At 39.6% G+C, this 18,790-nt stretch overlaps 1 protein-coding gene across 1 annotated transcript in view; it reads left to right on the top strand.

Moving 5' to 3' along the window:
- mosmoa (modulator of smoothened a) overlaps positions 1–18,385 on the top strand; it is a 37,829-nt gene extending 19,444 nt beyond the window's left edge. Inside the window, exons 2-3 of the mRNA XM_026917296.3 lie at positions 5,028–5,240; positions 16,210–18,385. Of these exons, the coding sequence (XP_026773097.1) occupies positions 5,028–5,240; positions 16,210–16,394 (398 nt within the window). The 3' untranslated portion in view covers positions 16,395–18,385. The remainder of the gene's footprint in view (positions 1–5,027; positions 5,241–16,209) is intronic.
- The last annotated feature ends 405 nt before the right edge of the window (positions 18,386–18,790 follow it).

Raw genomic sequence — 18,790 nt, 5'->3', positions numbered from 1 at the left:
TATGAATCTGTCCTGTGGTGTTTCCTGTGGTTTGGTTCTTGGGGTATTTTTTTTCAGTTTATGAACTATTTTGCCAAAAGTATGTAGACACCTGGCCATCACACACATGTCCTAGTTGGACATTCCATTTGATGAGGTCTGGCAAGAAGGCCTAGCACGCAGTCTGGCATTCTTCCACTCCAGCCTTGCAAGTTGCCTTGACGCCATGCCTTCACGGACCTTGTTTTGTGTTCAGGGGCATTGTCATGCTGGAACAGGTTTGGGCTTGATCCTTTAGTTCCAGTGAAGAGAAATTGTAATGGTACAGCATACAAAGACATTCTATACAGTTGTGTGCTTCCAACTTTGTGCCAACATTTTGGGGAAGGACCACATATAGTTGTGATGGTCAGGTGTCCACAAACTTTTGGCCATGTAGTGTATCTACTATAATAGTCTCCTGACCTAAAAAAGACACACAACTTCAACTGAATTCAAATGCTCAAACTGCCAAAGTTCTCACTTTAACCCATCCTTAAATTGGTACGCAGTATCTTACAGGGTTGACTTCACAGCATTATTACTTATATATAAATCATGCCTGTCTGATACGCTCGAGCAATATAATCCCAGCAGGAAGCTCAAGAGTACACTGATGTTAGAAAAGGTATCTGCTTGATACCTATCTGTGCTTTCTGTTTGGTTTTAAGGTACTGTTTTTAGCTTTTAGGAATGGTATTGCACAGCACTTACTGCACTTTTACATTTTATCCTCCATCTCTTATCTTATATTTATTTGTTTGTTTTCTCTATTAGATACATCAGAGGTTTTTAAAATTCAAACACTAACGGTAATAGGAAAACCCACTTAACACTAATTTGTTTAGTCAGTTGCAGACACAGTGTCACAAGGTGTTATACCGTCCCCGCTATTTACATTGGTAATGCACCACGCAGATGTGTAACATTAATTAATGTGGACGTGCACAAGCAACACTCCAAATGACCACGGGATATGAGCACCAGTCATCTTGCATCCATCTATAAGCAAATATATCCAAGAATATCCAGCTTTCTGATAATTAACAGAATATTTCTTAATATTCACAAATTCTGACCGTTCTGTTGAAGTACCCAGGTAACATTGTGTAAAATAAAAAAAAATGTTAACAGCAAAGTTTGAATGAAATAAGCAAAAAGGAGAGCAAGACTGTCCAAATACCAGCAGAATCTGGTAGAGGTCTGCTGATCAGATCATTGTAAGGACTGTTTGGGAGTGGCCTAATATTCTAATGAGCATGCCTGATTGACAGTCCTGCGTTTAAGGCTCCCAGAGCTAGACACAATGTTGCAAGCAGGAAATTAGCGCTTGTTGAGCCTTAGATCCTTATCCTTATCCACAAACCTTACCGAAGATTAGGGCTGCTCACTTACAAATGGGAGGAATTATTCATCAAAGTTGCATACAAATAAGCACAGATTTGAATGCATGGCATGGTGTATGAATGAATCTGTGTCTGATTCATTAACCAGACGTGATTTGAACGCAAATGGTGAATCAGGTTTAGCTGTGTAGATGCAACCTCCCGCCCACTAGTCCCTTATTTGCATCTCATATGCATACAGCATGCCCCAATTTTCCTTATGTTTATTTAATTTACATGAAACACACCCTAATATATGCAGGTGTTGAGAGAGTGAGCCATGAAAAGGAAAGCATTCAGCCAGCTATCAGGATCCTAAGAAAGAGTCATCCAAGATCTGAGGAAAGAAGTAAACGGAAGAGGGAGAAGTACATTTCAGTGACCCCGAGTTTGAAGTGATCTTGTCTGAAGTTACTGCAAATAAACATCAGTTATGGCAGTGTGGTTTGTTTTTGTAAAGCTGTTTAAGGCTGTAATCAATGTTATGTGAACTTTATTTTATTTATTCATCTTGGAATTCAAGTATCTTAAAAACCCGTTATGATGTACAAATGTCTGTCAGTAGCTTGGATCCTCTGTCCAAGACTCTGCACCCAGGATGGCACTTTGTGGCATTTCTCATACACTAAACTGTGCACGTGATACTTAATTAAAGGACTAATGAGCTGATAAAGATCCACATTTACAAATTATATGCTGACAGTAAACCCTATTACCTGTGTTGTAATATAAATTTGCTGTGTGCACAGTTGTGGTTGTCAACATTATTTCCTATTTTTATTTATTCTACTCTACTTGCTGTACTTGCTTCAAGTATTGATGATCTTGATGATGGCCAAACAGACGTGAGTTTGAGCATACAGATACAACAAAGATGAAATTGACGAATAAGGATCTAGGATTTGCACGAATAAGGGCCAGTGTAATCGGATATTCATACATTTACTGCGTGTAAATGTACTGCACATATGACCAGCATCAATCTAAGCATGGGTGTAATTTACCTGGTTATTCATGTACACGTGACATTTCTAAGGTCTTAGCACAGAGTATCATCAAGATAGCAACACAGCACAATCATAGCACCAAGAAATACACCCTCTACATAGTCATGTATAGCGCTTTAGATCTGTGAGCTTGAGCAGAATGTTGTTTTCAGCTTTACCGATTGAAAACTGAAGTCTGAAACATTTCCTTTGGACTACATATGATTCACATAAAATCAGATGAATGGCCATTGTTTTTTAGTCGTTTTGTTTGTGTTCTGTGTACTGTAAACCCGGCCGTGAGACCAGCCCGTAGCCTGTAGATAAAAAGCCCCTCATGAGTCAGCGATGGAGTCCCTCTGACTTGAATAGTTTTTTGTGTGTGCTTGATGGCAGCTTTGCTTTGAGGTCTCTTCTCCCCATAGGCCTGGTGAATGATCGAGTCACAAGCTCCATCTCTGTCTCTGTCTCATTTGTTCTCTTTGCCTCAAGCCTGCTCTTACTTGAAAGTGTGCACATGCTCAAATGCTTTCTTCTACTGTATGCATTAGTCCTCCAGTCTTTCAGCCTACCATTCTGCCTGTGAATCCATGACTGCAAACCAGTACGCTTTGGAACCTGAGGCCAGAGAAACATCTGGAAGATCAGCCTTAGTCATGTCTTAGTAATGTCATGTGACTTGTGGTGTGAGGGTACTGTTGGAAAGAAAGGGTAAACTTAGAACCCTAAAGGATTTTCTGGCTTATTGCTCTTACAGGGTCTCTCTATTTAGATACAGTTCCAAGCTGAAAGCACAATGGGCTTCCTTTATCAAGTTAGATACAAACAGATTTATTCCTAAATTGTTTGTAGGAGCATTTACACAAGAAATTTAGTATTCATGAAAATCCTATTAGTTCAGAAAAACATTCGTATCCTCCAGTTGCTGAGTTTGTGCAAATTTATATGTAAGGAGACTCACTAATGTGAAACCTGAAAGGTTTCAAATCATAAAATTTGTGAAGAGTGACTGAAAGCCAGCACAAATCGATAAATTAAGATAAGACCAGTCATTCAATTAAGACAAAAGAAATGCCTCTGTATAGAATCTGGTCTGTATAAAATATGGTAACTGTAAGCCAGCATGGTGCAAATGGATCAGGGTTATTTTTATTATGTTTTTTCAGAGGACATTTTCCAAAACAACATCAGGGAGGGTGCATTTGTGTACAAGAGGTTGAAGTGTATGAGAGACTGAAGAGTGTGTGCCCAACAGTTGTCGAGATACTTAAAACAGATAAGCATAGCCTTTACTGTGTGTGCTATGCTTTGTGTCCGTGATCATCCAGGTACAGAGTAGATACCTTTTTTTTCCTGTTTTCTTGTCAAACCGTTTTGTTTTCACCTCACTTAATTCACACCTAATTCACCTTTTCTGTAATAGACGATTAAGGTTATGTTTTTTTTTTAGTAGTATGATTGTCATAGATGTGAGTCAAAATGATTTCCCCCATCTGGGTCTGAGAAATTCCCTTTTTTTCACCATTTTGTCCTCATTTTGTGTTTTTTCAGCTCTCTGCTGAAAGCTTTTCCTTTTATGGAGTTTTTTGGGTGTCATTAGCTGTACTGTGCAGGCACTTTGCACTTTACGGGTAATTAGCATTTATCAACATGCGCATGTGCGTACAGAGAAACTCAACGTCACTGAAACTTTTGGAAATCTGGTGAAAGTTTGTAGTTCGGTTTGGTTCAAAAACATTTACAGACAAATAAATGTGCGATAAACAAGGCTCAGTGTCTACATAAATTTTAGTGTTGTATTTTAATTTATACTGCCATACATAGGAAACCATCATATTACTAGTATGGTTATCATAGTACACTTGTGTAAAAGACTAAAGAAAGATGAAGGAAGGGATTTAATAAATTCAGTTTACTAATACCTTAAATATGACCACATATTTGCACAGAAGTGTATAATGTTTGAATGCTATATTGCTGTATCTATAATCTTATATAAGCTATAATTTTATGGCCTGTTTCATGAGTCTTGTATATGGAATTTCCTTCCGAGAAGATTTTAAGATTTTAAATTCCTTATACACTCGCAGTAAAAAGTGTGTCTGTTGAGTAAAATTAAAATCTAGTTGCTGTAAAGTGCAGTATGCAAATCAGCTCATTATACTTCATGTTGTTCCTCACTTCCAGTTGTTTTATGCAAAAGATGGTTATCGCATCAAAAATCAGAGCTTTTTTTTCTTTTTTTTAAATTCCCTTAAGGGCAGCCACTCGAGTTAGTTATGACATAATGTACTAGAGAGAGTTTTGGTTGTTAAATGTGGCTTGGAGGGACAAGAATTTACACGCACATGAAAAGAAATTTCATCAAGATATCTCTGCCTGATATTCAGTGATATATAAATAATAGTTTATATGTGAGACCTTTTAGACTAAAATATTGCTTAAAAGTATAAAAAATAAAGTTAAAAGAAGCTTAGAGGTGCATTTTTAACTGCAGTGTAGTATAAGTGGGGTCACAGCTCTCTTGACTGCCACATTGATGTTTAATTGTCTGTAACATCAGTACTGCTTGCTCACTGTTATATCCCTGTGGGTGATTTATGGCTGTTTCATGGCCCTTGTGCTGGATGTGTTTCAGGTGCGCTGACTGTGGGTTTGGTGAGGCAGTGTCAGACCATTCACGGCCGAGACAGGACCTGCATCCCTCCTCGATTGCCGCCTGAGTGGGTCACCACGCTGTTCTTTATCATCATGGGCATCATCTCCCTCACAGTTACCTGCGGCCTTCTAGTGGCATCACACTGGCGCCGAGAAGCCACAAAGTATGCGCGGTGGATAGCCTTCACAGGAAGTAAGTGTGTGGCCCAGCTCCTGCAGGAGAACACTCCTACTCCGATGTGTATGTGGATTGGCTGCATGCTGCTTTTAAATTCCTTATTTATTTAATGTTCCACATCTCACTGAGTTAGAGAATTTAATTAGGATCTGAAACCTGTCAAAAGCAATTTTTCTCAGTCTGCCTCTCCAGATAGATTACAAGATTAGATTATGTTCAGGCTTTGCACAGAGAAAAACTAGAGAGCTGTACATGCATAAGCCAAACAGGACAAAATAGGAATATATGATAAATACGCAGGCAAAATACTTTGTCAGACCGTGGCTTTTTGGGGCTCTACCACTGAACACTGCAGTATGGCACAGTATGGTAACAATTCCATGATCCCACTTTGTTATTCCCATTGGTGGGTGAATCATTCCAAATTTGGTTACCCTTTCTGCCAGGGTACCAAGAGTACTTAACAGCTACAAACAAGTGCAGCTATAAATATTGCTGACCACGGCCATGAGTCATCACTCAAATCAAACAACTGCTATTTTAGGGGAAAAAAAACTCTTAAGGCTGCGTTCCAACGCATAAATCAATCTACGTAGTATGTTAAAATAGTAGAGTGCAATTTATTGTTTGTTCTTATAGTGATGTATAGAATGATAGTATGCAGTTTTGCCCTTAGTCTAGGTAATTGGAGTCACTTTTCTATTGGACACGATGGCACAGCAATCTTCAAAATGTCCCAGAATGGTGACGTAAGCCATGCAGTTCTTCTTGTCTGAACTACGGTGATGTCACCAGTGTGTGGACCAATGGTGTGCAAGTCCTTAAGGGTGTGAAGTGCCACAGAACCAGTGATATATGTACCGGTGATCCTCACCGTTTGGCTCTCTGCACCTGCCTGATCCGTCCTGATGCCCTACTTCTGGTTGGAGTTCTCATCAACTGGAAATCACTTGCTGCTGCTGAGGATGGCCCCACATGGACAGCCTGAAGATCATTGAGATTACTTAGGATGGTACCACTTAAAAACCATGAAGATGGCTTTGGACAACAGTTCATGCCAACAGTTACGCTATGATAGCTTTAGGACCGCATTTGCCACAAACAGTTTTGCATTTAAGTCTCCATCAGTGGACAGTGGATAAGTTCAACAAAACAGACTTCATGTGAAACTTTAATGAATTTCCTGGTTACACAATTGCACAATTTGTCCATGTAGTACACAGTTACAGAAGGGATTTATATATAAATGCACAATCCGGTGTCACCCAGATGAGGATGGGTTCGCTTTTGAGTCTGGTTTCTCTCAAGGTTTCTTCCTCATGTCTTCTCAGGGAGTTTTTCCTTGCCACCATCGCCTCTGGCTTGCTCATTAGGAATAAAAGTCATACATTTAAAATGTATATCCTGAATACATTTATTTCTGTAAAGCTGCTTTGTGACAATGTCCACTATTTAAAGCGCTATACAAATAAAATTGAATTGAGTTGTGAGGGTTTAAAATTGTGGATTTAAGACAGTCCTGAAGACATCAGATTCCAGGATGTGTTTTGTTGTGTTGAGCATGATGGTTCTATCCTGCGATACTGGAGAAGTCAGGAATTTGCACCGTCCCTACTCACTTGCTTGTGTGGATGCATTCAGTTGACCAGTCTTCCATTCGTTTGCCAAGACTTTGCTTTGGAAAAAGAGCTGTATTAAATCTAAGAGTGAGGTTTTATTTGGTTTTAAGTGTACATAAAAAAACGATCGCTGCCATGCATGTTCTGTATTCTTTCAGCATGTTGATTGTGCAAGCTCCAAAACCTGGTGGCGCTTCTTGTCATCAGTTGCTCTCACTGGTAGAGCAACAGAAACATTACTGTACATTGTCGCACCAAGTTTGTACATAACACCTGCGTTGATGACAGTGTCAAGATTCTAGCCTCAACAGCCACCATCTTCACAGTTTACCTTGTGCAAGATCAGGAACTGGACACAGAAGGTATTTCAGTGCTGGCGATGTATGCCCCCTAGTGGACAGAGCTTTTAATCCTCCAGTTGTATGAAACCTATGCAGAAGTGTATGAATGGCGCTGCCGCATTAGGTGTAGTCACACATGAAGTGTAACACCAGCCTAAGAGTACAGACTTCGCACCATGGTGATTCCCATCAAGTACAGTAGGAAACCTGGAAGGTTATGTTTTCCATAGTTGCTGCTGTTAGTGGTAGTGTTAAGGGGATGTGTGTAAGTAGAAGGGGTGCTATGGAGGTTGTAGGATGGTGAGATTTCCCAAGTGACACGTGTTATGTGAAGGGAAACGAACACAGATACACAGGACACAGCTAGTTCTGGATTTGAATTACAGTGCTGCACCATCGGGTTGGAAATCTGCACCATAGCCTCATTTCCTTGGAATCACACTCGTCTCTACATCACTCTGTTTCTTCCCAAGCACCTGAGCTCCTGTCTCCTCTCACCATCTTCTAGCCAAGAGAACACCATTCACCTGCTCTAGTGGTGTGTCCATTTCCAGCACCATGTCTGAACAAATCACATCAGTTAGGTTCAACGTGTGTTCCTGGAGGAATGATGCTTTTTATTCTGTTCTGCTTGGTTTTTCTCTCTGAGACATGTTGCAGTCAGACGGAAGTGTGTCCGAGGCCTTGTGGACGTGCTGTTTCACTAGAACCTATTATCTTGTTCTTTTAAAGCCATTTTAGAGACGGATTCTCTTTTTCCTAAAAAAAAAATAATAATAATAAAGCCTTCCGTTTTACTCCCCCTCTGGACATAATAACCTCACTGGATGATCTTTAGGGAACACAAAGAGAGTAAAATTAACAGGAAGGCCAGAAATTGAACAGTCAGCAATTGGCAATTTCCTCAATATGCATTAAACATTGCATTTAAATCATTGCATTTCAAGGTCAGCGGTTCATCCTGGTATATATTTTCTGCATTTTAGCTTTCTCTTATCCTTTAGTTGAGAGACTGTGTTGAATGGAAAGGTCATTTTATTTTCCCGTACTTTGTTCACTCTACTTCAGGCTTCACTTGTCTCTTTGTTTTCGGTCATCATGTAGAGGTCAGTGACGAGCAAGCGTAGTGGGAGGAGGAAAGGAGCTTGACCAGGAGAGCTTCCCTTTTAAATACAGCTTTTATTTACAGGATTTTTATATTTAGTTAGTGCAGAGAGAATTTGTTGGAATGTGCTGAAAATAACCGTCTGCTGAAAGGTTGTGTGTGGGTGTAAATGTCAGGCATTATTTGCAGCCACATAATCAAGTGACAGCTCACTAGTGCATGACTAGTGGGCCTATAAAGTGACATTAGATAATAATAAAGCTATTACTAGGCCAGACCAGGTTGTGCTCTCTTTACATCATGACCCAAGCTGCTGGCCTGTTTATTTTCCACTAACAAATAACATGCCATCTTTAGCATTGGAAATTACAGTATGACTTAAATGGTTTTACACACAAAGCACCGAAATGCACTATTTCTCCCTCTGTGTGTGTGTATGTGTGTGTCGACGTCAAAAGAGTACAACCACTTAGCGAATTAGACTGAATAAATGATTGCGTTTATTTTTCTTGAAAAATATTTTAAGAAATTCATTTTTTACGACCTGCACGTTCAGTCAAAGACTCATAAACACTGAAAAAATTGAGTCATAAATTATTGAATCTCACATCATTGAGAGAACCTTAAGTACAATGATACTTTTAAAATCCATGATAATCTTAAACTATACCATGATACACATTTTTGGCCATATCTCTCACTGCTACTGTGAAATGTGCCATCATCCAATTGTGGCCTCTTAGAAATCGCTGCTTGACTTTGTTTTCATTGTTGGCAAGGGGTATATGGTTTACTGGTACAATTTTTCTTGATTATTATTGCAGTATTTAAATAATAAAAAGACTAAGAATATTAACAAACCACAGCACATGTTACTGAGAGTACTCAGCCACCCATGTTCAAGTTGAAAACCTCATCTTCCCCATATTTACGTTTAGCTTTTGCTGGAATAATACATTAGAAAAGGCTGGAAAATGGTTATTTATGGTCCAATGTACTTTGTCTTTGATATATAGCCTGTGGGTTTACAATAACAGCACAGTCATTGTTGGCCATGTGCTAGCTGTAGCATTGCTGTCACTGATTTGTCACCTGCCATATGAAAAAGTCATCAAGTTGCAGACACATTTTCTGGCATTTAAATTGTCCAGTTTAATAGCCATTGTGATATACGGAACATAACGACGATCCCAGGTACCATCAGCAATCAGCTCAAGCCTAGTGAAGTATGTTAAGTGTGGGGGAGAATGGGACATTGTAGATTGGGGAAGGTGGCAGGACCCATGGAGTTGATTGAGCTGTAAGATTGATTGCTGTGCTTAAAAGCACAATGTCAGTCAGCCTTATAACAGCCCACTCAGAGAGTACAAAACTACATATCTGTGCACTAAAGCACTTTCTGTTGAGGGCCGTTTTTGGTCTTGGCACTTATTTTTCTCAGTGTGATAGCTGTTGGGAATATAAACATTTCCAGAGCTCTCAGAAAGAGATGAGGCTATTCCGCTTCTTGGGTTGATGGACAGAACTAGACCATTTCTGTAGGGGTTTCATTTGTCCACTAATACTTGTCCATTAATACATCCACTAGTCACCACTGCGGAGGGCTGTGAGCCTGGAAAAAAAAACCTCCCAGATGCTGCTATAGACCTATTATCCTCCATCCAAGGAATGCAGGTCATTTAGCTATAAGGAGGGCATGAGCTTCCATGCCACGCGCTCTCAGTTTCAGATTAGATTATTTATGTTTAGCTCTGTCTGCTGCCAGGTCATCCACATGAGTGTGTATTAAGAAATGCTAACTCCTTAAATAGTGTAATATGATACACGGATTTATTATTTTGCACATTTATTGCACTGATATCTTTTCTTTCATTGTTAGCAGTCAAGCTTAAAGCATTAAAACTTGAAATGTAATTTGTGGACACAGTATAGCTGTTAATTTTAAAAGTGTGGTCTGATGCTTTCTTTGCTGTTGGATTTAACTGCACTAATAAAATAAATAATACAAGCAAAGATGTCCAGAATTGTTTTTTGCTGTTTGGAAACTGAACAGTTGAAAATTGGAAAAAAAGACCAGGCGATGTTTTTCTATCTAGATTTGGTGAAACTGCTGCCACTGTAGCCTCAGATTTGTATTCTTGGCTTACAGGAGGGGAGCTCGGTGTAGTATTCTGCTGTTGTAGCCCATCCGCCTCAAGGTTTGAAGTGTTATCCATTCTGAGATGCTTTTCTGCTCACGATGGTTGTAAAAAGTGGTTATTTGAGTTACCATAGCCTTCCCGTCTGCTTGAACCGGTCTGGCCATTCTCCTCTGACTCCTCTCATCAGCAAGGTGTTTCCACCCACAGAACTGCTGCTCAAAGGATGTGTTCAGCACCATTTTGTGTAAACGCTAGAGACTGTTGTGCATAAAGATCCCAGGAGATCAGCAGTTTCTGAAATACTCAAATCAATCCATCTGGCACCAACAACCATTCACTGAGATCACATTTTTCCCCATTCTGATGTTTGATGTGAGCATTACCTGAAGCTCTGGACTTGTAGCTGTATGAGTTTATGCATTATGCTGCTGCCATATGATTGGCTGTTGGGATACTTGCATTAAAAAGCAGGTGTACAGATATTCCTAGTAAAGTGACTGGCGAGTGAATATTTTGAACCCCTTTTTACATGGTTAAAGATCAGTATGTCATTTTTTTTTAACTAAAATAATTAGTTTGGTCATGTGAATGCCATGATATAACACAAACACTCATGAACATTTGGAATTGGTCATGATTTTCACAACACAAAAAAAAAAAGAGTATTTTTTTTGTGTAGAGGATCCATGGTTGCATATAGTGGCCTTCTGTGCTGTGATTATCTCAAAGGCCAATATTGCACTGCCAATTAGTAAACAACATATTGTGCAGCCTCATCCCTGGGCTGTCAAAGAAACAAGCAAACTGATGGAAAATGAATTAGAAAATTCAAGTCCTGATCTATTTAGTCTGCTTCCAATGAAATCAGCACTTATCAGTGTGCTATCAAGCCTTATATGTAACTGCATTTCAACTCCACTCTACCTTGTTAGTACCTTCTAGTCAAGTCAAGGAACCTTGCTATGTTTATTAAGACTTTATCAGACCACGGCACGAAGCCAAACGTCTGTTGCTCTTTAAGGAGCTTTATGAATACTGAGTACTGTATTATTTATTTAATTAGTTACTTATTATTATTATTATTTTAGCAAAAGCACGTTAGGAAAAAATACTGATAAACAGTGAAGAAGGTAAGAAGACGAGACAGGCGTAAGGACATCTGGAAATGTTGATTTATTAAGTTAAACATCGTCAAAGCCTCTAGGGAGGCATTTCACTGCTAGTTGAGCCGCTGCTGTTGCCGACCACTTCCACCTGAAAGAGGCACTTTGTGTGTGGAGCACAGTACCACTGGTGTGCCGCCTCACCACGTCTGGGCTCAAGCATTCCCTCAACAAGCTATATTCATGCTGTCATGACTTCTGCAGGCAAATATTATGGCACATAAGCAGGCACAGACATCGCTATAAGCTTCTGTCTGTGCTGTCTTTGGTTTACAGGAGAAAAAAAAATCCACAGACCCCATCAGTACAGATTTGTTTCATGACCAAAGTTCAACTATTAAAAAATATTAGGCTTATTATTTGAAAGTGTACAGTAATACTTTGGCTATTTTTTTAGAGCCATAAAGCTTTTTATTCCTGAACTGCGTCACAGAACACATTTTGAAGTTATTTAAAACCTGCTTGTTTTTGAGTCATTGAGGTTTGAATTAAACCCATTCAGTTAAGTGACTGGTCAAACAGGCTAATAACTGGAAGAGCTCAAAAATAAATGTAATAACTTTAATAAGCGTAGGCTGAGATTTCACCACTGTAACAACATTAAAAAAATCCCGGAAATCCTGGCTGTGCTTCACAGACCTCACGTTGAGAACCATAGGTCTAACAGTCACAAAGAAGCACCCTTCAGTTTGAGAAGGAAAAATCTACTTCAACTCCCTTTCAAAACTGCACTTTTATGCAGGGGTATAGCTGCAAATAAGGAAGTGGTTCAGTGTGAACTCAAACAGCAGACAAATTTATCAAGAGGTAAAAGCCAGTAAATTACGAGAAGACGATACATTACTGGAGTTTACTAACAAGGCTTCTGATCTTCCATTAAGGCTGATGTTGTGATGGTTGTGTATCCTACGCCACACCTGATTTAAAACATTAGCACAGTGAAGGGACACAGCAGGAGGAAAGCCTAAATTCAGTTCTAAAGTATGTCTGGAAATTGGACCAATCCACAAATGAAGAAGCTGTTGGCCATTTTAAAGGTATGCCGATAACGTCAGTCTTGATCTCTGCCTTTACACTGATTAAGGTGTGTTTGTGGCCCATGTTGACCTCACTGTAGAGGTCACCCACTGAGCACCAAGACTTTTCATAGACGACTTTTATGATGAGACGACATTCAGATTTTGTCCAGAGTCAAAATGTTTAATGTTTTAAAGGCAAACCCCGCCATGAAACACATTAAATATGTTTCTGTTGCTACTTATTGTTTTGAATGTTTGTGATATGGTTAGCAATGTTGTTGCTACTTTGTTTGACTGATGTATTTTCGCGATTCCCCAAAATAGCTGTTGTCTACTGCGCTGACATCACAGGGAGACATAACACTATATGGCCAAATATAGTGCAGTTAGCGCAGTTACAATGGCAATTAATAGAAGAAAAAAATCAACCATATCACACATATGGGATAACATTGTGTTATGCTGTTGGCTCCAGAAAACAAGATGATGGCATTGATGGAGATATAAGCATAAAAGCTGAAGATTTAGGACTTTAACTTTTTAACTTTAACTTTTCTGAACAGAAGTACATGAAGGTGAAAGAGCTTCACAGACTAAAGGACTTCAGTGCATCGCTGTCCTTAGAAAGAGATGAAGCAAAGGCTAATCCTGTCAGTACAATAAAAATACCACCCAAACTGGACAAAGAAAAAAAATCGCCTGGTCTTTTTTCAGTCTTCAGCTGTCCAGTTTCAGTGAGCCTGTGCCCATGATAGCCTCAGACTCTTGTTCTTGGCTGACAGGAGTGGACCCTGATGTGGTCTTCTGCTGTTGTAGCTCATCCATCTCAAGGTTTGATGTGCTGCGTATTCTGAGATGCTTTTCTGCTCACCACGGTTGTAGAGTGCTTATGTGAGTTACTATAGACTTCGTGTCAGTTCAGATCAGTTTGGTCATTCTCCTCTAAGCTCTTCGCCTGCAGACCCCCCACACACAGGATGTTTAGTGTTTTTCGCACCATTCTGTGGAAACTGTAGAGACTGTTGTGAGTGAAATTCCCGGGAGATCAGCAGTTTCTGAAATACTCAAACCAGCCCATCTGGCACCAGCAACCGTGCCACGGTTAAAGTCGCAGAGATCACATTATTTCCCCTTTCTGATGTTTGATGTGAACATTAACTGCAGCTCTTGACCTGTATCTGCATGACTTTATGCATTGTGCTGCTGCCACATGATTGGCTGATTAGATAACTGCACGAATGTGCAGGTATACAGGTGTTCCTAATAAAGTGGATGGTGATTGTATATAAGTCTTTCAGTGTGGACTTTAAAACTACAGTGGTCAGATAGAAAGAAAGAAAGAAACCTTATTGATCCCTAGGGGTATGACAGCACAGTGCAAAGTGCAAAAAAAAAGAAAGAAAGAAAGAAAGAAAGAAAAGACAAATCAAGGTGGACCAGGACAGACCAAATCTTTTTTTTATAGGCTAGTAATGCAAAGCTCTCGTATGTTGCTCCCTGGGCAGTTTGTGTTTATTACAATGATGCGCATTCAGTAGTGCTTCAGTAGGCATTCGATATTTGAAGGTATGTGAATAGTGACCAGGGAGAACGATCTTCTGTAAATACCCATCACATGAAGTGGCCTTTTTTCCTCGGTGTAGCTGTGTATGCAGTTCAGCAGAATCATTACAGTGCACCGGGCCCTGATATCAGGATGTGTGTTTTGAATGTGCTGTTGTGCTGAGTGTGTGCAGCTCATGCTGTACTGCAGCAACACATTCACTTCCAGGGAGTAGCTCTTTTACACTGTAGTGAACATGACCTTCAGACCTCTCCTCCTCCTTCTCCTCTAAAAAGTGCTTTGATTGCTTTTGGTTTATTTTAAGTAAATCTCCATTTCTTCCACTCTCTTGGCTGATCTCTCATTAAAGCTGTGTTTAATTGTAGCTTAGCAGTCCATTGAAAGATGCTATTATCCTGCTAATGGCCATTGACATTATCTTGACTGTGGAGTCCATCTTCTCTGAGCAGCTCCTGATCCTCAGTCCTCACTACAAGCTTTCACACCTGGTCCGAATGAGCCGTCACATTTACTGTTTAGGATGGAAAGAGTGCAAAATAGTCAGAAATAGGAAGGATGCAAGAACTCCAGTGGACATTCCATGGGTTTGTTTAATGTCAGCGTTGTTCTCTAGTTGATTAATTGCACCTTTAGAGGAGCTTGATACTTGCGTACAGTCAACTCCAGAATTATTGGCACATAGGTAAACAATGATTGCATAAAATATTATCCAGAATGATTCAAATGTGTTGGATATGGCACAGTGCTGCATGACGTGTAACTGGTGTTCTCTGTGGTGTAAATGACTAATTTGTTCCTATTGGTCAGTCTTTGTGCAGAAGCAGGCAGGATTGGACAGAATTCCTTCAGGAGTGGGCAGGAGTGGGATCTAGTCTGAAGTGAAGTAGGCAGTCCACATGTACAAGCCTAAGAATATAAAGGAGCTTTTCTGCAGAAAAAAAAAATCATTACTTTGAAAGAAAAGCTGTGTTAAAGCTGAACAGAGTCCCTATTTGTTCAAATATCACTTAAAATATGACACGTTATGTATTAATTGATTATTTTTTGCTCAATTTCTATGAAGGGCACCAATAATAGTGATGATAGAGTGTTGAATTATGAAAAAATCTGTGTTGTAAATACAATTTTATGATGAAGGATATATTTTATTTCTGGGCAACATAAATATAGTATAGATATTGTGATGAATTACATAACACTTCTATAACACTGACCAACTGCATTGTAACTCACAGTATCAAGTATTTGATTAAAAGTTGAAATATATTTTTGTATCAGTTATTTGATTTTTCCTCCTTTTCTGTACTGAATTATTGACGTGTAGCGAATTTGAATGTCTGGGTTTAGTTAGTAAACATAAGTTAGACATTAGTAAAGTTTAAAAAAAAAATTCATTAAGCACTACTGTTTTGCTGGCACTGGCAAAGCTATATATTGTGATACAGTCTGTAAATTGTGAAAAATGCCTTCAAGTATTGTCTTTCCTCAACAATGCCAAAGCCATCTATGGCCTGGGAGTCTAAGGAACAACATGGGCCGTGCTCCCTGTGTGGGGGGGGTGGCATACTCTCTTTCCCCTGTCAGTCACAGTGACACTAGCCAATCATGGGAGTCTCTGAACTCACGTATGAGGAAGAGGGCCGATAGCGCTTTCCTCTGAGTGTGTTACACTGCCCTGTGATGCTGCATGAGCAGCAGTGTGAAAAGATGCAGTTGACTGGCTCCATGTATCTCGAGTTAGCCTTCACTCTTCCCAGGTGGTTGACAAAAATGGAAAGAAAATAAAAGAGAAAAAAATGTCTTTCCTTCACAATCCATAGGTGGTTGATCACAAGACATGACTTTCATTCTGACTTTTCTTTCATTTCTGGATGATGAAGTCCCATAGAAGGTTAATAGCTCTCAAAGTTCATCCCATTCCCTCTCTAAAAGCTCTTCCATGGAAGAGTCAGCCACTGCTTAATCTTTGCCTGAATGCTTGAGATGTTCAGTATTAAGGTTCTAACCTGTCTTTTTCCCCTCTTCTCCGCAGTGATCTTGTTCTGCATGGCAGCGCTCATCTTCCCCATTGGCTTCTACATTAACGAAGTGGGCGGCCAGCCGTACAAGCTGCCCAACAACACCGTGGTGGGCTCGTCCTACGTGCTCTTCGTGCTCTCCATCTTCTTCACAATAGTAGGGCTGTTGTTTGCAGGAAAGGTCTGCCTGCCTGGCTGAGGATGCCGTTTTCTCCAAGGATTGTCCAGGAGCTTTTGGATTTTTTTTTTCGAAGAGGAACAAAAAATAGCAGTGCTCGCTGTGGAGGAGAGCTGTCAGACGTGGGATGGTGACACTCCAGATTAACATCTAACTCAGAAAATGCCAGGGCACTCACTTTCTGCACAATCTGTGGGTCCTGTCAGTGTCCCCCAGAAACCAACCTGAGCTTATTTGTTGCACCTGTCTTTACGTTGTACTTCGGATTGTCCGTCCAACGCAGGACAGAGGAGCCTGGGAGGGGATCACCTGCGTTCCAGGTGATGTGAGGGCTCACACTGAAGATTTCATGCTTAATTTTGTCCCTCATGAGCATATTTTTTGTTCAGTTACTATAATTTTACTCCAGCATTGTACAGTTTTGTATGGATACAACATGCACATTTGCTAAAAGGAAGATGTGAGGCTCCACATTGCCTTCATCAGTCCATCAGTGTGCTTCAGAGCAGAGGATGAATATCTGAATGATGTGCATATGTGAGAGAACTCAGTAGAAAAAACATTTTGTTAGAAACACTACAGGAAACAGAAGCACTAGGACTGCCGGTCAGGACCCTGTGAGGCCGAGCCTCACTGTGCTAACTCCCTCACCTGAGAGACTTTTTACACACGCACACACAAACACACACACACAGAGGTCTGGTGACCAAAATGAACCGCTACCTGCCCTTGTATGCATCCTGGGCTCCATCAGGTCAGTGTTTGAGAAGGCCAGAGAGAGGGAGACCTGTTCTGTCCTTTAACCTGATTACGTTTTTTCCTTGTCCTGATTTGATCTTCTGACACTCGGGACATGTTCGGGGTTATTCGTTAACGTGCCATGAATCTGTTTCCATTGTATCAGTACTAAGGGCAGACTCGGTTAGAGGGAGCACTGTGCAGTAAAGCCATTAGTATTTGAAACACCGCAGATGTACAAAAAAAGAGACCTCCTTACCTCATTGTTTTTGTAATTCAAACATTTTTTTTTCCTTTGCTAACCATAACGTTGTGTGCCCTGTAAGTTATATCTTGCCTTGGTCAGAGACATTTATCGAAAAAAAAAAAATGCTGTGATCATTGCAAATTATTTATCTGACACTGAATAACAGGAGAACAAGAATGTGTGAGTGACCTTTTTTTTTTTTTTTTTTTTTTTTGTTGAAGTAATCCTTATTTTAAACCAGTGTATCATGCAAGAGTGTATATTTACAAGGACTTGGAATCTGTATTATTTTGATGTTTGTATGAATTGAAGGTCAGTTTTCTCCTTAGGAAAGGTTGCTCTGTATGAAATATGTTGCTCTTATTGTTTCTTATTTGACCCAGCCTTCGTCCCAGAAAAGAATTACTCTTCAACAAGTGAACAATTGCCTATACAGTTGTTATTTTAATAATTTTATCACCTCTTCAGTAAATTATCCTTTTTTTAATAGAGGAATTGCATCACACAAAGCCGAAAAGTATTCATCCATACTTTATGTGCTTCAAACCCAGGTATAGGAGTATATATCATTTGGCAGCAATCCTGTTTATGTGATATGAACTCCAGTTTGTAATAGGAGTGATTGAAGAATAAATGACAGGGTCTGGTTGTCTGTGTGTGTGTGTGTATGTGTGTGTGTGTGCGTGTGTATGCTAAAGAGACAGCCAGTAGTGGAAGACACCACATACATCCAGCTTTGGATTTAGGAAAAAAAAAAAATCACAAAATGGAAATAAAACAAATAAAAGTGACTTTACATAAAGGTTAAGGAATAGGTATTATTTATGACTACAGACGTACAGATTATGTATGAATAACAGTATTATCTATAAAAAGGATATTAGCATTCCTTGTGCACAGTTACTGTTAACAGATCCATATTACTGGCAAGACAATTGTTTTTTCCTTCTGCTTCACTATTTCACTGTATAAAATAAAAGGCATTAAAAAAGCCTTCTTGGCTGATATTAAATGAGCTTTTAAATAATTCCTTTATTTGGTGTTGCTTCTGTCATAAAGCCTTGTGCAGAGCTGCTTTTCACCACTTGTAAAACACATGGATGTGACGTTCCTTTGTGTAAACTGATCTTGATTAGGAGTGCGTGATTTAGGAGTGGAACTAATCTTTGCTGGTTGCCAGATATCCAGGAAAACAATGAAGGTGAGTATTTGGTCTGATAGTGTGTGACGTCTTATTTATATCTTTTATTCCCAGATTTCGTCTCACTGTCATCTCCTTTGTAGATGATGTCAAGTCTTTGTCAAGTCTTTTCCTACTACATTCATCACCCTCTACACTACATTTATTACCTTCTAGTAGTAAATATGATTAAATGAATCTGATTAAATCAAGCGTTATCTTTTTTTAAATTTGTTATTGCAGTAGTGAGGT

Source organism: Pangasianodon hypophthalmus, chromosome 13, assembly GCF_027358585.1.
Source record: "Pangasianodon hypophthalmus isolate fPanHyp1 chromosome 13, fPanHyp1.pri, whole genome shotgun sequence".
NCBI classification, from domain to species: domain Eukaryota; kingdom Metazoa; phylum Chordata; class Actinopteri; order Siluriformes; family Pangasiidae; genus Pangasianodon; species Pangasianodon hypophthalmus.
This window is presented reverse-complemented; position numbering and strand designations above follow the sequence as displayed.